Below are 25,791 nucleotides of genomic sequence, written 5' to 3'. Positions count from 1 at the left end.
GGAGTTATGTGATATAAAGGTAAGGAATCATCGAAATGTGTGATAGTATCACGAGGATGTTAGCTAATGGTTATATAGGAGTTTCAGGACAACATGATTGATAATGAGTTTCGAGGAACTAAGGGAGTAAGAAGTTGGTGGAGTATTGGAACGATACGAGATATTTGGTGGAGAGTTGGATGACAATACAAATAAGATAGTATTGGGAATAATGTTGAGGTAATTTTGTTGATGGGTTTGATGTTCGTTGTTTGGGATGTTAACCAAAGATAGGAAAGAAATCGTGATGTTTAGAGATGAGTGAAGAGGTTTGATGTCCGGACAGTGGTAGTGTTATGGTTTATGACTAGTGGTTAAGGGTGACGGTATGTTAGAGAGATGGTAATTCTAAAGAGGCTGATTTTGTAGAGACTGAATTGATAAGTATGGTTATGAGGAAGGATAAGACATAGTCTTGGGAGGCGGTTTCTCATAATGAGTGTTAGCTGTATGGTTATGTATGGCAGAAGGTGTTGGGTATGCGAATGGAAGAATGTGATGAGGGGCATGCGAGTTAAGCTCGGGTGACAGGTAACCTTTGTTGGGTGGTAACTTACGTGATCAAGATTGATTGGTTGGATGTGCTTATGGGTCTATGTTATATATAAATGTTTGTGTGAGGTTATGACCTCACAAGAAGTGGTATGGTGTGATAGTTATAATGTTGTTATCTGAATGTTCTGCAATATATGTTGAACACGGTAATTTAATTGAATGATATTCAAAAGGGTAATAATTTGATTAATCTGGCATGACTGGTTATAATTGTATGTATTCATGATATATGTTGATTCCGTGATGCGGTAAGGGATGATATTCATGAAGTTATTATCTGTTTAATTCATATAATATGTTGCTTTGTGATTTAGTAAAGTGGATTTGAGTAAATTTTTCTTGTTCAAGAAGTTATGTTGAGTCAGTACTTATGGGATTGTGTATGTTGTGATGTCTATCGATGCGGTTGTGGTGCCTCGGGTGGTGATCCGGGCACGATATTTAGTGTTGTGATGCGGGTATTTTCGCACTGCGGTGTGGTGTTTGGTGGCGGTGTTGTGATGTCACACGGTTGTGGTGGAGTAGGTGGGATGATTATGATTCGAGTTTCGAAAGTACATACCAGTCATACATGGATTGTTGTTTTGTTTGATGTTGCTTCCTGTGAGTTTCAGTTTGTAAAGATATACAGTTGTTTTGTTATTGATGTTTCTTACCAGGTTAAGTTGGGAATGAGGGTAGAGTATGATATGAAATAGAGTGGTATATGCTTTCGCTGTTGTCATGATATAGTGATATTCTGTTGATGGAACACGGTTGTGAGAGGTTGTTACAGTAATTTTGATCTTGTTCTAAATAAGGCTTTAGTGGACATGATAATGGCAAGTGATTCATAGAACATGTGTGGTAATGATCTGATATATGCAGGTGGTTCATAATCCTTTGTTGAGACAGTGAGTGTAGGGTGTTGAATAATAAGTGTCGTGTTAAGTTATGTATGAGTCTTGCAGTAATGAATGAAAGAACTTGAGGATCTAGTGTGGGTGTACGTAACGAGTGGGGATCGTGAGTTATGCGTTTGGGAGGTAGGTGCTTTACATAGAGAGGTATGTTGTTTTGCAGTAATAATGGAGAGTTAGTATGGTGATTTTGCTACGAGTTTATGGTATAGGTTAGGTGCTATGCCGAATGAGTTGAGGAATGAGAAATGTTTATGTATGGGAGCCTTGAATATAAGAATGGTGAGTGTTTGGTTTATAAACGGTTATCTTGCACATGTGGTGGTAAAGAGGGTAATGAGATGTATCTAGGATTTAGTATTAGTGAGTTACGAGGACGTAACATTTATCTTAAGAGGAGTAGGATGTGATAAAAGAGATTTTGATGGGTGTGCATATGGTAATATATTTGGAAGTTCGAGTCTTGATGTCGAATAAAAGGTTGATTCGTGTTGTGGTTAATCTTGTTAAAGGTCATGACCGTACTGGTAGTAGTTCGATGTTTAGGAGTGTGAGAATATTTGGATAGTGTTGACAGTTGGATGATGATGGTTATGAGTTCGATAGTCTTGACAGTTGGATGAGGATGTTTATGAGTGTGAGTAAACTTCGGGGACGAAGTTCCTTTTAAGGGTGGTAGAATGTAACATTCCGTTTGATGTTATGAGTATTTTGGTAGTGTATGGAGTTAGTGTTGAGAGAGATATAATGGAGTTGATACGATATCATGAGCCATGTTGTGGAGGTAGGAATAGTTAGTGGAGTTGGTGTTACGAGTTCATGTTTGGGTTGGAGTTTTGTTTTGAGTTCTTAGTCACGTTGTTGTGTCTTGATCGAGTTAGTATGTTTGTTTTTATGTATGTGTTGAACTTCGGGGACGAAGTTCTTTTTAAGGAGGGAAGACTGTAATACTCCGTATTTAAGAGTCTTGGGGTACTCTATCGAGTAGGCCTTACTCTGTCGAGTAAGGGTAAGTTGCGAAATAAAATAGTTTCGACTGTTGGGTACTCGATCGAGTAGTCAGGGGCACTCGATCGAGTAGGGGGTACTCGATCGAGTATCCTTGGGTACTCGATCGAGTAGCCGGTTTCTGAGGAAGTTTCTCAGGTTTTGTTAATTATGCGATTAAGGTATTTAAGCTTCACCGTCATTATTCTAAATCACTTTGCAAAACCTAATTTACTGTTTAAGAGAGAAGGCAAGTATGTTCTTAATCCTAATCGCATTGTTGACAAATCCCGGAGCTTGAGAGGTCGGATTCCATCGTTCTTTATACCTTTGTGATCCTTGCGTCGAGGGTAAGATCTGTATACCAATTTTATAGTATTTCGTCAAGTTTCGTTAAACCCTAATTTTGGGTTTGGGGGTTTTTATGAGTTGTTAAGGTTAGATTGTGATTATGTGATTATGTGATAGGAGAAGGATTTGTAAAGGAGAGGTTTTGAGACAGCTGCTAGATCGTCTGATGATTGTGTTGCTTTCCAGGTAGGATTTCCTACTCAGTATTAGTCCCATAATGGGATGATTGTTGATGTGTTGAGATTGATTGTTTGATATAATAATTGTATTGTGACGGCTGCGGTTGTGATTGTATATTGTTGATTGATTCAGACGGTTGTTGATGTTGTATTGTGATCGCTGATTGTTTGTCTCTGGTTCTCGAGATGCGTTCTCGGCTGAGTGGAGTCACTTGCGGGAGTGGCTTCACGCCCTAGTTTCGCCTTCTGTGGAACCCGCCACAGAAGGGATGTGCACATTAATGGACAGGGTTATCGCTCACTGTTATGTGGAGCGGGGATTTGGTGGGTACGGCGGTCCCCCATCTGGCGGGGTGGTCCAAAGGACGATCGAGAGATTGAGATGGTTGGATTTGGCGTGATTGCGTGTGTGTGACAGATTAAGTCATCTTTTGTCTTATTGTTAATATATATTGAATTGTGTGATTAGTACGACCCCGTTTAAATGTTTTAAAAACGTGGTGATCCATTCGGGGTGGTGAGCGATTGCTTAGCGGTATATCTTGGATACGCGTGGGATCTAGTCAGGGGATGGAGTCATCACATATCCGAGTCTTTAGTCTTCCGCTGTGTTTGTTAGGACAGTTCCTTTCGGTTGGTTTATAGTTTGAGAACAATTGTATTTTGCTTACAGTTGGTTTTGTTATGTAATCTCTAAAACTTATTTAATAAAGTATGTTTCTTCATTGTCTTATGATTATCATGCCTCGGGTAACCGAGATGGTAGCATCCTTATACCTGAGTGGTCCTGGTAAGGCACTTGGAGTATGGGGGTGTCACAATAAATGTCTATCCACCGAATTCATGTTGATAAGGGATGAATCGGCCACACCGTGCCTAAGTTAATATGGGTTTGGATCATGGACACATTTATTCGAAATTTGGATTGAACTCAACAAAAGTTTTTGATAAGGGATGTATCGGCCACACCGTGCCCTTGTCGGATGTGTTTTGGGCTAAAGATAATTGTTAATGTAATATTATCGACCAAGAGTTCTAAAAGCAGAATCGATTAAACGTTAATCCACCAAGTTATATTGATAAAGGATGAATCGGCTCCACCGTGCCTAAGTCAATATGAATTTGGGTCTTGGAATCATTTATCTAGTTGGGTAGAGGTCACTAGAAAAATGCATAAAACTTGTTTAAATTATAATTTTTTACGAGTATTATTGTTAAAACGACATTTGTTTTACTCCTTCTATTTTGTTTTGTAGACCACTTCTTTTTCTCATAACAAATGGCAACACCAACTCCTAACGCCACACCTCTCGCTAATACATCATGGCTCCGATCCTTCATGGATCGATGTAAACTTGAAAAGAATGGGTCAAATTTCTCCGATTGGGATGCCCAACTCAAATTAGCCGCCCAAGGTGACGACAAGCTTCGTTACCTTACCGAGGCCTCTCCATCCGAACCTACTTCTAGGTCGACCGCCGCCACTAGGGAAGCATATGAGGCTTACCAAAAGGAGTCCGCCGCAATGAAAAACGTCTTGATATTTGCAATGGAGGCGGATATCCAAAGGAGAGCCTTTAAAATGGGCAATGCTAATGAGATTTACTCGAAGCTTGTGACAATGTTTTCACAAACTCCGCGGATCGTCCAATATGAGGCGGCCGCGGCATTCTTTGATCTCGACTTCAAAGAGGGCCAAAAGGTTAGCCCTCATGTGCTCAAACTTATGGAGCTTGTCGAGACCTTGAAAATTCAAAAGGTTGAAATCCCCAAAGAACTCATCGTAGATAGGATTCTACACTCCTTGTCCAAAGTCAAAGCATATGTCCAATTCCGGGTGAATTTTAACATGCAAGACAAGGATGTGTCTCTTGAAGAATTGCACAAGTTACTTGTGCAAGCCGAGAGGGACATGGGGTTAAATGTGAACCCACCAAAGGATGTGCTTAACATAAGCACTAAGAGTAAGGGGAAGTTCAAAAGGAATGCAAGAAATAAATTTTTGTGAAAATTCTAGAGAAATAAACTCACATAATCACTTCCTCTTGAACCGATTTTTCAAGAGCAAAATTACAATTTTTGTGTCAAATTTAAGTATGATTAATATTATTACTAGATCAAAATAATATTAGTTATTATGAGTATTCCTTGGGTATTCACTTTTGGGAGAGATTCTATACTTGAATCTTAGTTCATCCATTATTTGGAATGCTCAAGAACTAACAAGAAGAAGATCTTGTTGGTGCCCAATAATCCGAAATTTCCAATGTAAGAATGATGATTTCTTCACTATATTTACTTATGTTTGCATGCATAAGATCTAATTAATATTATGACTAAATTAAATTTGAAACATATATGAATATGTTTAGTAATGAGATATAGATTTCTAACAAAAGGTTTGCATGAGAGTGGTTTATAAATTATCTTATGAAATTAAAATAAGACATATAGTTGATGGTTGATAATTTGACTTACTTTTTAATTATATTTATAGATTATTATTATTATTATTATTATTATTATTATTATTATTATTATTATTATTATTATTATTATTATTATTAATATTAAATCCACTTTGCATGAGATTGATTTAAAAATTATCCTATGAAACTAAAATTATCTAAATTTAGTTTTTTACCATTAATTATGAGAGTAACTTTTAAACGTGGAATTGATAATTTTTTTTTCATGTATACTACTATGCTAGTATTTCCACGTGGACTATATTTTGCCACGTCACAATTAATTGTTGCCATGTCACATTTGTCTACGTGGCGTTTAATGTCTAGCCTTTTAAAAATATTTATAGATTAAATCTATTTATTAAATTTGAAAATAAATATTACTCGGTATATTTAATCATCATAAATATGTGAATGCTTGAATGCTTGAACCACGCCATGCTGGCTAAACATGGATGAAGGATTTCTTCAGGGCAAGACTCTTATTTTAGCCGCGTGTTCAGGAAACTGTCACTGGGCGAAGCTGACCTAGGTGATGAAGGATCTATTAGGAACAAATCGGGCTATTCTTGGGGATCCAGAAGTGTGTTATATGGCCTAAATCTAATCCAAAAACACATGGGATGGAAACCCGGAATTTCGTCAAAGTTAAATGTGTGGACTAGTAAATGGGTGGAAGGGGAGTACGCGGAGGCTGGTAATGATAATCTTTCAATTGACATGGATAACATTTGAAACCTTAAGGTGAGGGATCTGTTTATTGAAGGGGAGGCGGAAGATAGGGGGAGATGGAATGAGGACAAGGTACGAGGATTATTCTCGGAGGAGACCGCAAGTAAAATCCTGGCAATGCCAGTTTGTATGTCCCGAAGGGATGATACTATCTTTTGGCCGCACAGTAGCACGAGAGAGTATAATGTGAAAAGTGGTTATGGAATTGTTTTTTCAAATTTTATGGAGCTGAACGGTTCGGAAAAGGATCGATCAAGAGTAGGGTTGGAGGAAAAGACCTTTTTCAGTAGTAAATTATGGAAGTTACCGGGACCGGCGACGTGGAAAATATTGATTTGGAGGATCATTACGAATAGGCTCCCGCAATTTTGAAAGAAGAAGTATTCCGGTTGAGACAAGTTGTAACTGAGACAATGGAACACCTCTTTAGGGACTGTGAGATTTCAAAGAGATTTTGGGCTTGTAATGATCTAGGTATTCGAGTTACACATGATCAATTTATGGACATTAGGAAATGGATAATACATTGGGTTAAGTACCTGGGTAAGCTTGAGGAGGCAAATGTTCGTTTGATAAGATTTATGGCTACATTATGGTGTATATGGTGTGTAAGGAATATAATTCTTTTCAAAAAGGATAAATTCCACCCACCTACTCTTTTAAACACATGGGCTGTGACACCCTTAAATTTAGCGTTAATTAAACACGTAAAATCTACGGAAAAACTGACAGGATATGTTTGTAATTGGTTCAACTAGACAAAACCTGTAATTTTTAAAAATTTTCCTAAACCATTCACAAACATCTCCAACTTAAGAGTGCCAAAAACCTGCAAAAGCTAATAAACTAATTTACATGCCATAGCTAACGATAAGAAATATAATGATACAAACCAAAATCAAAGAGGGAGACATATGTCCCTTCAAAATATATACATAACCAAAAGTTAAAAGGTTTACTACAAAAAATAGCCAAACTAGGTCCAAGGTTCTCTTGCTCACTAGCTCGTCCGTGAACCCCAACTAAGCATTCATCAACCTGTCAATCGCATTTTATACAAACACGAAAGCCACAATTCAATGGGGAGTAACTTCGAGTCCTCCCAGCCACGAAACGTCATACTTAATGTAACATGTAGTATAACATGTAAACAATATGATAAACAATGTAATTATCATGTATTCTAACCTATGACCCCTAAACTGACCAAACTAAACTATCATGTGAATCATATAACAAATAGTAAACCAAACTTTATCAATTGTAACCGGCTTACATCTCACCTATTACAATTCATAAAATCACCATACAAGAAAGAGCAATATATCAAAGACAGGCATAAGTTCTTAGTACGGTCAATAGTCACTTTGTAACTCGAGTCTATACCACGAGGTAGGGAAGGTAATCGAACCGGTATCTTGGCTCAGCGGTTAATATTAATAAAACATGGCCAAGACACAACACAACCCTAGCCTAAAATCACAAGAGACCTAGACATGCGGATACACACCACCGCACCCAAGACCCACAATTTTTCTAAAACAAAGTGAGTACCCTAAGGAGTCCACCAAAGGGTTGGCTAGTACTTAAGCTGACCACTTACTATCAAAATAAGTAACGAGGTCATGCCCCAACTTGGATATAAATCCACTAGTCATGAACACAAAGGCTATTAAGCAGTGAACATATACTCGTCAGAGACTATAAAGACCTATCTATGACAAACACAACAACCTGCAAAAAAGTATTTAATACCAATACCATTTCTAGCAATATTAACAATATTAAAGGCTTCAGGGAATTTAGGGCCGTTTCTACAATATAAGAAGCTATTAAATTCAACCAACTATACATGTGAACTTAAAAACTTGATAAATGGCCCAAAACAAGAAAAAGGCCGATTATCCAATTCATATAAAATTTCATCCAACCGAATTTTTACCCGCAACCCCGATCTGCGACAGTGCGGGTTAAATTGCGGTGACCAATCACTCAATTGATCGACATCGAATCGATCAAAGGGACTAAGGCTCGATTTTAGGACAATCAACAAAACATTACAATTATTACTATAAAATTCATTTTGAGCCTATTCATTACAATTTCATTTTATAATCTATCCTAACATGTGATAACTATCAATATGAGCATAATTTTACCAACCTCATTATCTTTACTACTAACATTATTCATTTCAAAGGTTTAACCATATGATACTTATTCTAACTATAACATTAATGAACCTAAAATGATGAACAAAGCATGAAAAACCGCGAAACAAGCGACGGACCAACCCGGGCCAAGCACGGGCCTGCCGCGGCCCGTCACGGGCCTGTTTCACTGCTGTGAACAGTACCGCGGGTCTGTGAATAGTAACTTTTCTATAAATTTTTCGGTAAAACGACGCCAAATACTCATACGGACTCCGAATTGAGTGATTCAAGTGGCTAAACCACCTAATTTTTCGACGCCGTTCAATCTGTCATATTTTTGGAAACATTGGAAAATGTCTCGGTCCGGTACTGACACGTTCCAGCCAACCCGCGGATTTGTCCCATCAAAATAATTACTCATCCAAATTTGTTCTAAACAATAATATACAAATGGTTAACTTAAACTAACAAAAGACAAGCATTAGACATGCATGCAACCCATTTTATCATGTGAAAAGTTACTACTCAAACAAAAATCACAAAAACATACAAAAAGCAAAGAATGTGACGATTATTCGTCGAGTAACTCGAAATATGTTACCTTAAGCTAGAAAATGAGCAATTAGCACCTTAAAAACCAAACCCTAACAAGCAACTAGCCGCTATCTTCGACAATATACGAGTCCCCAAACTCGTCTTCCAATTCTTCACCTAAATAAACAATAAAAACACAATAAATAAGTATAAATACCGAAATTTGCCAAAATTCGTCTTAAAACAACTTCAAGAAAACTGAAATTAAACTATACCAGGTTGTAGATCTCGAAGAGAGGATTCCGGAAATATAAATTATGTGAAAATCCGACTAGAAATGAGGAAGTTATGGTGAAATTTGGCTTGAATTTGTATATGTTCCGGGTGTAATTCCAGAGCAGTTATAGGTTACCACCCGTGCTTGTAGAATGACGTCTTTGGTTGAATCCTCCTTGCGGTCTCCTGAAACGATGAACAAACTGAGGGCTCGGCTTTGGGCCGAGCGAACTCACTCCGACGCTCAAGTCAGTAACTTAGAGAGGTAAGTTGGTGTTACTTGGCAAAGTACGTATTGTAGAGAGATAAGGAAGATATTACCAGATGAATAGTGATTCTTAGGTTAAATTGTGGATCAATTGGATCATTTCCTCAATGAGAGTTGAGGAGTATTTATAGACTTTCACCTTTTGTCACGTAGTGGCCAAATGGTCAAGTGGCAGAGCAGGTGGAAAGTCTGTTCTACCCTCGACCGAGGGACCCATGGCAGGCCGGCGGGCCCTGTTGACTCGCCGCCGAGGGTTCTTGGATATGAGTTCGCGGATATGTGCCTCCTACTGGTCGGGTGCCGTGGCGAGGCACAAGAGACAGCCGACAGTCATGCGTCGCTTAGGGGCCATCCAAGTTGTTGACTTGTTGTGGATATCTTTGACCTTGCTCAATATGTTGACTCGGTCAGCGGGTGCAGAATATGCCCCATCAGTATAAAAATGGTGTTTTGGTCTTTTGGAATAGTTTAGAAGGTTGAAGAAGATGAACAAAAGGAAAAATCAGAAAAAAAAAAGAAAGGGGAAGGGGGATGCCGCGGGTAAGGGAGAAAGGAAAGGAAAGGTGCGGGTTTTAGTCGGGATTTTACGAGTCGGTTTTGGCTCGTTTCGATAATAATTAGAACCGCTTGTCAAACGCAAATTCCGACAAGACCAAAGTTCTTAAACACGAGATTACAAGAAAATTGAATACTCATACGACCCATTTCCAAAATCGTTTGCCCAATTTTCAAAAGAATTGTCATTTTCCCCCCGATATGCCCTTATTTCGAAATAAAAAGTTTTTACACGGTTTAAACTATTTTTAAACATTTCGAAACTATCAAAATAAATACTTTTCTTCAAAATATAATAAAATTATATTTCTTTGAATTATTTTTACTTTAAATACATTAATATCAAATTTTACTTGATTAATAAATTATTTCCGCAATTTATTAACGGTCCGAAATTACGGGGCGTTACATGGGCCCTTGAGGTTGGTAAGGCGGATGAAGCATTGCTTGAATGCAATAAGGAAAGAGAGAAAAGGAATAAGAGTATGACAGAAATGGAGGATGAAAGGGGGAGGTGGCTAAGGGAGAGTAAACCTTTCTATGCAGTTGGTTCAAATTACAACTGTGAGTGTATTAGAGTAATGGTTGATGCAGGATGGAAGATGCGGGAGAAGGTAAGCATAGGATGGATAGCATACACGGAAACGGGTCAGAAAATTATTGAGAAGTGTATGGCAATCAAAGCGGAATTAGCTCTTCAAGCGGAAGCTTTAGGACTACGTGAAGTAGTCCTATGGGCTAGGGAGGAGAGACGGTAGCATGTGGAAATCTCATTTGACTGTCTACCTCTTGTTGCCTTTTTTTTTGCAGGAATTGAGAAAGCTCATCACCTGACTAGAGAGATCCTTGAAGACATCCTAGCTATTAGCGGTTCTTTCCATTGTATTTCTCTTAGTTATGTTCCAAGGTCAGCAAATAATGTTGCACATAGCCTTGAGCCTTGCTTGTAAGGCTATGCCTAGATAGTTAGGATCTTTTATCTTTACGGCTGTCAAAAAAAAAAAAAAAGTTCATTGAAACCATTTATGGTATTGTATTGTAACAAGGTGGAGGACAACAAACATCTATCATAGAATGATTTAGGACTAAAGGATGATAGAGTTTCGTCAATCTCCACAATTGTCTAGGCGAATGATTGAAGAGCTGACGTACTCACATAATTGGAAGATTCCCGTGATTTTCACGGGTAATAAAACTAGTTGTTTTTTAAATACCAAAAAAATCACTTCTGAGTCGGTACATAGCAGAGTATCAAAATTGTTGATAGCTTTACTCTATTGCCTCTAAATGGTACTGTCCGACCCGTCGCAATAGATTCAGAGGTAAAATTACTTGGGGGGCGTTTGGTTCAATAGCATGGAATGGGATGGATTGGAATATGAATCCATAATGGTATGGGGTTCTAAATCCATTTCCTCATAAACTTATTTGGTTCATCTTAAAATTGTAAAAGGGTGGAAGTTGGGTATGAGATTCTAGGGGGATGGAATGGAGTTAGAATCCATTAGGTATCTAACTCTATTCCAAAAGACTTCAACCAAACATTGGAATGGAACAAATCCATTCCAATCCATTCCAAGAGAGTCAACCAAACACCCCCTTAAATCTTTATACGGAGTGCCATTTTGGTACAAACTCATGATAAAGCACGTAGGCCCCACCTGGTAGGCCGTCAAGCCAATCTAAATCCCGGCGGCCCTTATTATAATGTAAACCCCTCTCTCCCATCTCAGGAACGGAGGAAAGAGGAAGGAACCAAAGCAACGGCGGCATCACTTCTGCATGGAAATGCTGACGTACGGGCAAAGTAAATAGGTACACCATGTATTTGTCTTATTATAAAAGGACATCATTAAATTAACTCAACTTCTCTAATTAATCTAATTACAGCTCAACTTCTTTTAATTTCACATGAAGTTCTTTTATCCGAACAACATAAAACTTATCAAACACACAGAATTTGCCGAAGCGGTAGGACCCATATATGGCAGCCCCGCATGGGGTCACAACCTGCCCAAGCGCTAGGGCACCAACAGGGCCGGAAATTTACCCTATCAGACACATAAAATATTCGAAAAGCTTAACAAACCCTAGTCTGAAGTCATACAACTAAGAAAGAAAAAAAATTGTTCGATCCTTCAAATCCTCATTGAGGAAGTGTACTTACTCATACAAACTATACCTAGTAACCTAGATGGAGCCTTGGACATACTTAATTTGGTGTTCAACAGTCATCTTCAACCATAAAATACGTAGAAAGTAGTTATCTTTAAATTTATTTGTAGCATGCATCGCTTGGCGTAGAGTAATCTTGTCCTCGCGCAATAGAACACTTAGCTGTTTGGCACTCCTCACAATGGACTCCATGGACCCGATCATCATTTCTGAAAATGAAATAACAAATAAACCTGGATCAAAAAAACAAGACAAGATAGGAAGAAAAAAGAAAAGCAGGGAAGTAGGAGTAAACTGGAGCAAAGAAAACAGAGAAATTAAGTGACTAGGACACACACATAAAAGATATACCTCCAATATTACTTAGATATACTTCCAATATTACTTTCTCCTTTTCTTTCTAGGACCATAGTTACCTCAAACCTTTAACCCTTCTAACCTGAACTATTTTAAACAGCCATTACACAATGACATCAACGCCCTACGTATATCCTATGAAGATTACAATAGTGTGATTTTCGTTATTAGTTTAGTTAGTTACGTGATTGGCATGTCGGGTATCATTATTGATAGGGGGATGGAAGACTGGCAAAATCCGCATACCTGAACCCCAGCTTGTGCTTCTCTTACAACGGCCCGTAGAACACATTTCACATGACTTTGATTCGAGGCTTAACATTGTACTTTCGGTTGAAAACACGGGGAAGTTATGTCTACACTTCTTCTGATGCAATTCGGAGTGCTCCCGAACACGATGCTGATCAATATACAGGCAGAATGAAAAAAAAGTTATAACCAAGCACCATAACTCAATGTAATTCGAAGATTTAATTCGTGTGAATCAGTACGTCACGTAACTTGGCTCATATCATACGAAGTAACAAATTAAATAGAATCAAAACCAAACACCTCAAATACAGGACCAAACAACACAATTAAAAACCAAAATCACTTTAAAAATTTATCACAATCGATTAAGACATTTTATTTTTAGTTTTTTATTTTTAGTTTCAATACACGATTACAAACCTAAATTTGAATTAAACTAACTGAAACTTTGAATAAGTCCAAACGAACCGTGCCTAAATTGAAAAATTCACCAAAACAGAAATATTCCAGCATGCATCGATAATAGAACCTGATAATAACAGATTTAACCACAATCGATTAAATTACAATTTAATCACTTGTAAGTTAGGTTTTAGGCTTTCAAAATTCGGAGTTAAAACAAAAAATAGTTAATCTATAAAATCTTATTAAAAGGGTAAACTAAAATATCAATTAAAAGCTACGTAAACATGGACTAAATGCCACCTTGCATTACTAAATGCCACGTATACATGGACTAAATGTCACCTTGCATACTTGCATTATCAAAATCAAAATCCCGCGAATGGAAACTCTTTTTGTAAAGCATTTTTTTCTATTTAATATGTTGCTAGACTCTTTAGCTACTACGTATAATCATTAGCAGGGAGTAAGGGAGTACTAAGGGAGTAAAGGAGTACTAAGGGAGTACTGAGGATTGACTCTTCTACTTCATGCGTGAACATTACTATGACGCTTCCTTTATTGTCCCCTCTTCCATCTTCCTCCAATGAATTAACAAGAAAAACGCCTTTCATTAACTCATAAATAGATTTCATCATTAATTAGTTCATCTATTTCAAGTTATCATGATGGTGGATTGGTCGCATGGCTGAATAAGTGATGTAATATCCTGTTAACTCACCATGACAGCATGAGTATCCTCCTGTTAATCATTTATTTGTTCATCTATTTAATACGTTGCCACATGACTCTTTAGGCCTTGCCAAGTTACCATGAGACCATCAGTCTCATATATGATAAGGTATGTTTATTTATTGATTTTTGAATTTATCAAATTAATTTATTTATTTTTTCGGCAGAATTTGCAGTTATTCATGATTGTTTTAGTACACGTACGGCTGTACTGTGTGGTAAATTTGACAGTAGTATTTTTTGTGATCATTTTCACCTATTATTGTATTCACAATTTTTTAAATTGTGGCCATATACATTCATTAAGGAGTATGTTACTTCGAGACTCTGAGTTGTCGCATCCGGGTCAAGGCACTCGACCTTAGATTCGTAATGACACTAAGTCACTTTATTTTAAATACACACTTGTGTCGAACACTTTTCACGCCCAAGTTTGAGGAACGACATACCTTAAATTACCCCGTATATGATTTGGAATTTTAGTTGTTCTAAGGATTTCAAATGTATGCTGGTATTAGTTTGAAGTTTGATGTGGAGAAGGAGGTATGAGGGGACTAAGATGTTTAGGGTGGTTAAGAAACTAAAAGCTTTGAAGCCAGTTTTGAAACAGCTCAATAAGCATTGTTTCTCTGATATAGAGAATAACACAAACATTACTAGCTCTTTGTTGGTTCAAATTCAGAAAGATTTGCTTGATCATCCTGGTGATGTCAAGCTTATGCAACAGGAGATGGAATTGACTCATGAACTCAGGGAACTTTGTGGTCAGAGAGAGTTTCCTAACACATAAAGCTAAAATTCAATGGTCATTAGAAGGGGATATCAACACTACTTATTTTCATAATGCTAACAAGAGAAGAATTATGTTAAATAAAGTCCTTATGATTGAAGATAAAGATGGCCAACTCTGTAATGAAGGTTCTCAAATTCAAGATGCATTCTTGGCATATTATATGGAATTACTGGGACTGAGACTCATACTGAGGCCGTGAATGTTAGGGTGGTAAGACTTGGTAAATGCTGCAATTAGGACCATTGTGATATTTTGAATAAACCTGTGACTGTTGGTTGAGGAAGTCGAGAAGAGCTTATTTAGCATACCTAAAGAGAAATCTCCAGGCCCAAATGGATATACAAGCCAGTTTTACAAAGATGCTTGGGAGACAGTGGGGGCTGAGGTATGTGAAGCAATGATAAATTTTTTTGAGACTGGGAAGCTTTTGACTCAAATTAATGCTACAGCTATCACCCTTATTCCAAAAATTGACAGAACTACTAGTGTCAAACACTTTAGGCCAATTGCGTGTTGTAATGTGGTCTACAAAGTTATTTCTGCGTGTTGTAATGTGATCTACAAAGTTATTTCAAAACTGTTGTGCAATCGACTGCACTGGTCCTTCCTGATGTGATCAGTAGGAACCAAGGGGCCTTTGTCCAAGGAAGGAGCATCCTTGAAAATATTCTAATTTGTCAAGACCTAGTCAGAATGTACAATAGGGCTAATGTGTCTCCAAGGTGCCTGTTCAAAATGGACTTGCAAAAAGCATATGATACTATTGAGTGGAGATTTGCGGATCAAATGCTTCCCATCTAAGTTTAGGAAGTTGTTGATGACGTGTGTGACAACTACCTCATTCACCTTATGCTTGAATGGGGCTCATTTTGGTTATTTTGCTGGGAAGAGGGGGACTGAGATTGACTCATCTAGGGTGCTGGATTATTCAACTCATAAGTGGTTCTTCATGTTTCATCCTCAATGTGGGGGACTGAGATTGACTCATCTACTCTTTGCTGATGACCTCTTGATGTTTTGCAAAGGGGATGTGAGGTCAATTATGCTTTTATTGAGAGCCTTTGCTACTATCGTTGCTAGCTCAGGTTTGAAAGTCAATGCAGCTAAGTCAGAGGTGGTATTTAAAGGGGTGTCTAATGAAGTCAGAACTGATATTATTCAGGTCTCTGGATTCCATGAGGGGGACCTTCCTTTGAAATATTCGGGAGTCCCTATTCAGGCCAGTACACTCACTATTCATGACTGTAATGTGTTGGTGGATAAGATTGTGACTAAAATCAGAGAGATTGGTGCAAGGAAGCTTAGCTATGCTGAGAGATTGACATTGATCAATTCTGTGTTCAATACTCTTCACAACTACTAGGCCTCCATTTTTTTGATTCCAAAGATGGTCATTAAAAAGATAGAAGCAGTTTGCAGAAATTATCAATTTCTTTGGGATGGGGGAGTTGAATACAATAGGTCTCCTTTGGTTGCCTGGCAGAAGGTGTGTATGAGCAAACAATGTGGTGGATTAGGCATAAAGAGGTTGGGGTGTGGAATAAGGCCACTGTTGGCAAATTGGTGCATTGGGTTTATACTAAGCCAGATAGACTTTAGGTTCAATGGGTGGACCATATTTACATACATGCGCAGGACTGGCATGCTTATCAACCTCCTCTAGATTCTAATTGGAACTAGAGGAACATATGTAAGGTCAAGGATCTTATGGCTGCAGGATCTTATGGCTGCAGGTTATCAGGGTACTCACTGGATTGCAGATCCAAAAGGGTACTCAGTCAGTTCAGGTTTACCACAGGGAGTGCACCCACCTGTCCAGTGGCATCAGGAGGTATGGGATAGTTGGTGTCTTCCCAAACATGCTTTTGTGGGATGGCTTATTAAACATGAAGTCCTTAACACAGGAGAGAAGCTTTTTAGAATTGGGGTATGTGAGACTAGTAGCTGTGTCCTGTGTGAGCAGGGGAGTGAATCTCATGCTCACCTCTTTCATGGATGTGTTTTCAGTACTCGTATTATTGCAGATTTGGAACAGTGGATGTTGCTGACCCTGACTGGCAGTAATTCTACCTGTACAAGAGTTCAGAAGAAGGTATGATGCGGCTCTTTTATGCATTATATTGCGCTCATCCATGCCCAATTGACGCATCTATTCACTTCCAATATGTATTTAGGCAAGGCGGCCTTATACAAGCAAGTGTATTGTAAAAATAGGTTAGTCTAATAACTATTTTTCCCACTAATTTCGATCATGACTTCTTGGTGAGTAGATATGTTATACGAAATATATGTGTAGAGTTGTCTTACAAAAGACTTACTTTTTGTTTGCTGTGGTGCAGCCTATGTTCTTCAACCTATGCTTCATAAACCAGTTGTAGTACCTGCGTCAATGTCGTTATTTGACCTAGGCTAAATTTTATACACCATATTATACACGGAGTATTAGGCTTAAGTATGAAGGAAGCTTTATTTCCTCTCAATTTATCCTAATTAATTACGGAGTATTATTTTTAAATTTTAGGAGGACAAGACAACATCCAATATTTTTGAACCTAATTCAGTACTCTATAGCTGCTCTCGCATTATGATAAAATTGCCCTAATTGACCGTCAATAAGTAAGTTGTTATCTTAATAGTTTATTTTTTCTCTTGAAACGCCCTACGATATAATTGTGATAATATAAATGAAATAAAGACAGTACACTCATACTAACTAGTTTTCTTTGAATCAGCGGGGTACATATAATGATGTGGGCATGTGGGACTTTTTTTTTTTAAGTTCCTTAATTGTTTAGAAACAAATGGTTCTTCTATACATCCAATCATTTTTCTCACTAAGGATAGTAGTGCATTTTAAGATGCATTGAAACGAGATCAAAGCAAACAGGGTTAAAGTCGTCTCTTAGAAAGACGATGTAGGTCAGTGAGCTATTATCAAATGGGTGAAATAATAAAGCAAATTGTGTCAAAATTTATTTTCCCAGCCAAGTTTAGATAATCACTTAAGCTCTCATCTATATATTTGTTTATGTATGCCCGTGCAACTTTGCACGGGTTTAAACTAGTTAACTGTATAACGTGTGGCAAATTTGCAGTGTAGAGTTAGATTTACAAGTTTCAAATTCCTAATTCCTAGATGGAGTACTTATTTAGCAAATTTTAAATTGAGCTTAATTTTGAGTTGTACAGTTTGATCAACATAAATCAAAATTGGGGAACTGACCAGTCTCTCTCAGTGTTGCATCATCTTTGCCAGGAGAAAATTTATTTATTTGTAGATCTTATAGAGCAGTTGTTTTGTTAATTTAATAAATTAGTGCTTTCCTCAAATACCATCAAAAAACAAACCTACATCGAGTTAATTTTCAAAACGTACCTTGATTTTTTTGGCTTTAGGAGGAGTCAGGGTGGAGCTACTAGCACTCGATGATACGCTCCGATAGCTCCCCGATGACACGCTCCGATCGCTCCTCGATGACATGCTCCGATCGCGCTTGACCCCTCGTTTTTCTCCTCTCGAATCCATTGGAAATGGGCAAAAATGGCTTATACTTGTAAAGTAAATGGGGAAAATGACTAGTGGTAAAGTAAATAGGCTAAATAGATAAAAGAAATCCAGAAAATTCTATTTGGAGTGCTCTCATTAGGCAAAATTGTCCATAAACTTATAAAGTTTAAATAAACAGTAGAAAACATAGGGGCAAAAAAATATTTTACATTTTCCATTGTCGTCGAATTTGAGCGAAAACAATGCTAAACTAAATGATCAAGCTTGTCTTAGCACTTTAGTTGATTAAACAAGCTAACCATTGTCGTCGAACTTGAGTGAAATTTAGTTTGATCAAACTTGCGTTTACAAAATAAACTACCAAGAAATTTTATCAAAATAAAACCAATCATAAACAATTTCCAGAAGAACCCATCATTAAAATCATGAAATACTATACCAATCTACCTTATCAAAACAATTGAAACCCAAAATAAAGAAGACCCGGTTAAAAAAGTAAGTAATAATATACCAACAGTGACGCAAAAAGGTAAAGAATCCACAGCAAAGACGATGGCGGTGTAACTGCTTTAGCGACTCTCGCGATTGTTGGCTGATCTATTTCTTTTCTACCAAGAAATTATTTGTAAATTACCATTGTCAACTGTAAATAACCATTAGCATCATGAAAACAAGTACTTCGACTAAGCAACTATATAGAAAAGTAGCTCAATTTGCACTTTTAATCTCTAGGTAAAGTGTCTTAGATTAAATTACTCTTATGACTGACAAACAAGAAATTAGATGGTTACAAGCAGCGTCTAAACAAAGGAATCATCATTCCTGCAATGCCTAGTACTCAACTGCTTCTGACTAACATCATTACAATAGGTCTCCTCTGCATTCATGTGTTCCTTTCCAGCCTAGTTTTCCTTTCTCTTCAACATCTAGTGAGAAATGTTTCCTAATCTTCCCTCCGCAACATCCATCATTGACTCAAAACGCCTCATTTCGATCCTATATGTACTTCTCCCCTTACAACCAAACACATGAGTACTAAAATATAATCCCTCATGGGTGTACTGTAATGTTTTGCAACATTTTCAGTTAAGAGATACCTAGTTGAATGGCTAGTACTATGATCATTACTATATTTATGTTTATCAATGTAATGTTTTATATCTATTACATCAGCCCAACATCGTATTGTAACAACAAGAGCATGGTTAGCAATTGAAATGGTTTTTCCGGTGTTTTTCGTGGTAGCTAGAGAAGGAACAAAGGCCTAGGATTGAAGGCCTGAAGAGTAGCTGAGAGATTCAAGGGTTAGGGTGCATCCACTCATAAATTAAAGATCATTGTTTGTCATCTTCTCACTTCACACACCATATTCCTCCCCATCACTGCTCTCCTTCCAAAACAATAGTTCTAATCTAATAATATCCCAACAAAAATTCACTCGACACAATTTCGAATTCAAGCCAAATCTTAATAACGTTCACATATAATCGAAATATTAAAAAAATCTTCAAAACATAAATGTTAGTAAAAGGGTTTAAGTTAATTTTGAAACTTATGGTTCAAACCAAGAAAACTGAAAATACAACAATTATAACAATAATTATACAGCATTAGAACAACCTGAGAAACCCAAAAATAATGATGAGTTTAAAGAGTTAAGGAAGAAGGATATACCTGAAAGCCCAGAAAAGGGTAAGGATTTTCCGACTTGTGACAAACACTCGTTATTTCAAAGTTAAACCTGACAATTCCGATACAAAAATAATTATCACTAATCCACTAACATAACGCAAGGATGAAGCAAGGTATCAACAAAATAAAATTTAAATTATGATATGCAATTAAAACCTCGAAATTCCAAAATCAAAAAACGAACAAAACAAACCCAAATAGGTTGACAAAATTGGGGGGAAAAACCCAGGAATTGTTTGGGTACTTTAACTTGCCATGATTAAATCACAACTATGGTTACTAAAAGTTGAACTATCAAACAATTATTTTCACAAAATTAAGTGACTTATTCCCGACAAGTTGAGGTATTAAACGGAATGGAAGCATCTCATCAACAACTGGGGTAAAGATCATAGGCTTTGAGTTTTAGGCACTAAAAAGTTGAGGTGTCAGGATTTCACTGCCAATGATCGTGTTTTCAGGCGAAAACAATGCTAAAGTAAATGATCAAGCTTGCCTTAGCACTTTAGTTAATTAAACAAGATAACCATTGTCGTCGAGGTCAAAGCTTAGAACTAAAGTGAAATTTAGTTTGATCAAATTTGTTCACAAAATAAACTACCAAGAAATTTTATCAAAATAAAACCAATCATAAACAATTTCCAGAAGAACCCATCACTAAAATCATAAAATACTATACCAATCTACCTTATCAAAACAATTGAAACCCAAAATAAAGAAGACCCGGTTAAAAAAGTAAGTAATAATATACCAACAGTGACGCAAAAAGGTAAAGAATCCACAGCAAAGACGATGGCGGTGTAACTGCTTTAGCGACTCTCGCGATTGTTGGCTGATCTATTTCTTTTCTTCCTTTTCCAATTCAAGCTTCGGTGTGATAATTAAAAAAAAAATACTGCCTTGAGCAGAATAGCAGGTACTCAGTAATTAGGGTTGACATTGATGAAGTTAGGGTTAGGGTTAGGGTTAAGGCTTGAGGGAGTTTGGGTTGAGTGTTTGTTGGGGTTGAAAACTTGAAATTACGGATATTTTTGTTTTAAGAGAGGAATTGATTGAAATTGTTTGAGATTGTTTAGAGAAGATGGATGAGAGAAGTGGAGGAGCCGAGAGGATGGATGACGTTTGAGGTGAGTGAGAGGCAGGGAAAGCGTATGACAGAAGGAATTGACTGAACAATGGATATATATCCGTCTAAGTAGTGTTATTATTACTTGGGATATTCTATGGTGTACCCCTGAGTTTTTCGGTTTTCTATTGTATACCCCTCCTTTTTTTAAATTCTATATTGTACCCCTAAACTTCTTAGTTTTTCTCCATCATAACCTCGTTTAACTCTCCATTAACTTTATCACTATCAAACGACGATACTTTGACCTTTATTCTGACTTATTAATGTTGTATCACCATTCTATATGAGAAACATCATAAATCACTTTTAATAAGCACCAACTACTATTAAAAACATATGTTATGAGTCATGACATTATAATGGAGATTTTTTGAACTTTTAGTTAGTTTCGTATACTATTTCGTGGGCTAATGAGTAATTCGACGAACTAATAAGTAATTGAGTAGGTTATCGAGTAATTGGAATGATAAATCGATGATTTAATAGGTCATTTAAGAAACTAAGTTAGCAAAGACAATAAATAAGGTTATGATATAGACTAATGTATAGAGTTTAGGGGTACACCATAGAATATAAAAAAAGAAGGGGTACAATGTAGAAAACCAAAAACCACAAGGGTACACCGTAGAATATCCCTACTTGCTTTTACTTTTACTAGGCGGAAATGCGCGTGCGCCGCACGCGGTGTTTTCATTTTCTTACTTGCAGCGTGCTGTTTGCGGTTGCTTATACTAACGTTGTTTAAGTCATTAAACGATGTAAGGAAATATTAACATTTGATACGAAAAATTGAGGAGCTTATTTTATTTATACACGGTAAAATAATAATTTGAATTTTAAAATTAGCTACAATTGACGCAGCAAGTGAGAAAAGTCGGATGCTGACTGTGGAGCACATATCTTTATTTCTACCATGTTTAACCGCAATCAAAAATTCAGAAGCATGGCATCTGAAAACGCAAAAAAACATCCACATATAAAACCATTCACAATAATGACTCTTATGTGTCCTTCCAAAACTTAATTTGTGATAGCACCAAATTGATATCCATTTGTGAAAGAGTTGTAAGATAGGTCCATACGAGATGGTTCGTCAAAGATACTGAAAATCGACAAAAAAAAAAAGCAATCTATTATTCATACTAAGAATGATACTGAGTTGATTTAAGATTGGACCAAGAGTTGTTTGTTGGGGAATAACCACGTCATTCTTGTTATTATACAACGCCACAACATCAGAGGTGCTGATGGAGCGGCCTGACGCGAGCGTGTCGACACAACAACGAATATAGAGAAATTGTTCCTCCTCTACTATTATCATCAGCTCCAAGTACTATAAACACATATTTAAGCAAAGGTATCAATATAAGTGTCCAAAAAATAAAACCCAAAATATCTCCTCATTTGTCTCTGAATGCTCAATATCTTCAACAAATGCACACATATACATATAATGGATATGTACCTAAATTACCATTTACTGCTCCCAACTCCCAAGGTTTCATGATCATAATAATCATACAAAAATAAAAAGATCACAATTATTAGTTTGACTATTTTGTACTGTCTTTAAGAAAAGCAACAAAGTTTTAGTTGGGAGAACTCCATAAAATCAGCAAAATTTAAACAAATCTTTCTCAGAAAAAATTGTGAGCGTAAATAATCCAGTGCCAACAATTGTCTCTATAAAACTTTCAGAATGTAGCGTTACGTTTCCTATATTAAGCAGACAATTACTCAAAATCAAACATTACATGTTTTGCACATAATCCAGCTATCAGGCAAGCAAGCAGACTAACCTAATCGAAACGGCAAAAGCTGAACTGCATTGCCAATTTTCTAAGGGATAATTAGTGTATGGTGGAATTGAGTAAACCAAGTAGTCGATCTATCTCGTTAATATAGCGAACCAAAGTAATATGCAGTAAAGTATGCCAATGCAAACAAAAGTTGTTCGTTGAAACTCCAAACCAATACATACCCTATAATACATCCATTTACGTAAAAATTAAATATTAAAGAAAGCGTGGAAAAGTAGAGGAGACCAGAAATAGGAAAAAAGAGCAATGCGATTTTAGTTTGGACAATTAATCAAACACTTGGTGAATGATAAAAGGAATTGAACGAAGTACAAGTCGCAACGATGTCAAAGGCATTCAATACTTTGTCGGATTACATCCGGCCGTTCCGAAATTTAAGCATCCCAGAACCTCAGCAAACAGGCGGTAAAAAAAATTAAAACTTTACGCTCGGTAACGAATTCACCTCACTATGCACCATGCTAAGGGGGCATCAATGGACTTAAGTAAATACCAAAATATGGAATTCAAATATAAAAGTAAATACTCACAGTTTAGCAACAAAGACAAGTGGTTGGGCGGAGGTTTTCGGCAACGAAAAACGGCAAACTTTATAAAGCAAAGGTAGTGACATTAGAAGATCTAACTGCGAAGAAATTGACAGAAGAGAGGGAGATGAAACCACAATGGCTTCTAGGAGGGAGAGGTAGGATTAAGAGAAAAACAGAGCAAAATAAAACACGGAATGGCAGAAGCGTAAATAGTGACTTCAGCGGAGGATACAAGTATACTGAAAATGGTGTCACGCTGGTATCCTCTTTTTTTTAATGACGCGGGAAACAAAAGTAGAAACAGGGAGATTATTTCCAAATAACCCAAATAAAAATTACATCTAATGACTGACTGACTTAAGTTTCATGATGCGAAAAAATGACACTGTGATAATTCACAAGTAGTAACAATGAAGAATGACAAAGATAAGTTTGAGTGAAACTAATGTATGAGGGAAGCAGCTTTGGAAACCTACATGGCTATAGGCTGTAGCTGAAATCAATAAGCTTTGAGTTACAGAAATAACAAACAAAAAAACAACAAACAGAAGTGAATAAGAAAACCTAGTTCAGGTAGTAAAACTGGAGCCTGAGGTACAACGAAGAAATATTACCATTCAAACACATCTACCCCAATTCCTAAATTAAAATCCATCAATATGGTTTAGTCACTCGCAAACTTCCCATCAATATGGTTCATAGTTTTCTACCCAACAAAATGAGCCACTCTATTTTCAAAGAACACCTATCGGGGGCATTTTCACAAACACCTGGAGTGCATCGACCGAAACCCCGAATATCCAACAACAAAAACAACGAGGGCAAAATATTATAACACAAACCCAATATTTTACAAAGTTGAAACAATAAATTAACAACCTACCAATCTCAATCTACGAACCATTTCATCATTTCAATTGAGAAATCAAACTATAGGGTTTGTGAAACTGAAACTGATTCCAATCAATGAAAACGATACGATTCAAGTATGCTTAAAATAAACCCAAAAAAGAATTGAAATTGATTATGAGAAGATGCACAAAAGTAGTATTATAAAGATGAAAACTTTGAATTGAATCGTAAAAGTGAATACCTTCATGTTGCCCCCGAAAGCAGCTGCACTCATCTTCATTGTGAAAGTATTCAAGTGTAGAAACCCTTGTGAGATCGAGAGGAGTAAGCTGCAAGCAGCAAATGGGGAAAATGGGGAAACAAAAGTAGAAAGCAAGAGTGGCTTTTAGGAGTGAGAGAGGTAGGATTCAAGAGTAAAGAAAGCAAAAAGTGAAGACGTAATGGCAAAAGTGTAATTAATGACGTCAGTCGAGGACACAAGCACGCTTAAAGTATTGTCACAACGATATCCTCTTTTTTTATAAGAATAAGATACTCGTATAAGATATAAGATACTCCGTATAAGATATAAGATATAAGATATAAGATTAGGAAATAAATTAAAGGTATATCAATTACTCCCTTGGTTCCTCAAATTGTTCTTCAAGTTCATTCTTAAAATATAAAGGATAACAATTCACTGAGACACCCCAATATAGAAAATGACAACAAATGACAGGGACAGAGGGAGTATTTAAATAAGTTTGAAATAGGATGAGTTTGTATGAATAAAAAATCATAAATTAAATCAAATGTATATTAATTATTTAAATGAGTTTTAAATAGGATAGGTTTGTATAAAGATAAAAAAAATCAAAATTTACATATGAGTATATGACTGAACCTATTACTATAAAGTCAGGTAAAATTATTTTAAAAGACGAAAAACTAATTCAAATTCAAATACTAGCAAAAATCATATGAAAACAAAAAATCAATGCAAATGATTACGGAGTAGTACAGTATTGCTTCCGCCTTAATTTGTGTTACATTAATCATGGGTTTGATAGTGCAATTTAGCTATTAATATGATTGGTCCTTACTAAAAGCGATAGACGGATAACATTAGTGCAAACAACTTTAATATTTGGTTGTTATTTAAATACTACGAGTATAAATTTTGAGTTTTTCCACATTAAAAGTTGAAATTTCGAATAAAATCAAAGACTTTACCGTTGTGAACTACCTTCTTTTCTATGGGAGTGGTTGTATCCTTCTTGTGTAAGAAAGGACTGCCTACGTATCCACCTGAAGAGGTGAAATCAAACCATGAATATTATACATATATTCAACTAACCATGCAAAGCTCGGTCAAAACCAAGTCAAAATCAAATGAACATGTTATGCCACCTTTATGTAAAATAACGGTAAGTCAACGTTTGACTAATTCTTCCCTTAGAACTCTCGGTTGACGGATTTCAACTAAATCCACCCCTAGTCCCGGAACAACTCTTATCCCGTTGAGTCCAACCCAATTTTCGCATGTGATCCCATCACTCTACTTACCCGATGTA

General features: G+C 36.7%; 1 protein-coding gene across 4 annotated transcripts in view; it reads right to left on the bottom strand.

Annotated features, from left to right (window-relative positions):
• LOC141639360 (uncharacterized) overlaps positions 1-24,634 on the bottom strand; it is a 92,149-nt gene extending 67,515 nt beyond the window's left edge. Inside the window, exons 1-3 of one of the 4 annotated variants that reach the window (XM_074448506.1) lie at positions 24,480-24,634; positions 19,890-19,956; positions 18,084-18,258 (exon numbers count right to left, since the gene is read on the bottom strand). In XM_074448506.1, coding sequence (XP_074304607.1) covers positions 18,084-18,233 — 150 coding nt within the window. In that variant the 5' untranslated portion in view covers positions 18,234-18,258; positions 19,890-19,956; positions 24,480-24,634. Of the gene's footprint in view, positions 1-18,083; positions 18,259-18,726; positions 19,746-19,889; positions 19,957-20,658; positions 21,076-24,479 lie in introns of those variants that run through there. The other 3 variants (XM_074448505.1, XM_074448507.1, XM_074448510.1) reach the window with 3 other exon arrangements.
• Positions 24,635-25,791: the final 1,157 nt, after the last annotated feature.

Source organism: Silene latifolia, unplaced genomic scaffold (assembly GCF_048544455.1).
Source record: "Silene latifolia isolate original U9 population unplaced genomic scaffold, ASM4854445v1 scaffold_355, whole genome shotgun sequence".
Lineage (NCBI taxonomy): Eukaryota > Viridiplantae > Streptophyta > Magnoliopsida > Caryophyllales > Caryophyllaceae > Silene > Silene latifolia.
Note: the sequence above shows the minus strand (reverse complement) of the source record. Positions and strands in the feature narration are given on the sequence as shown.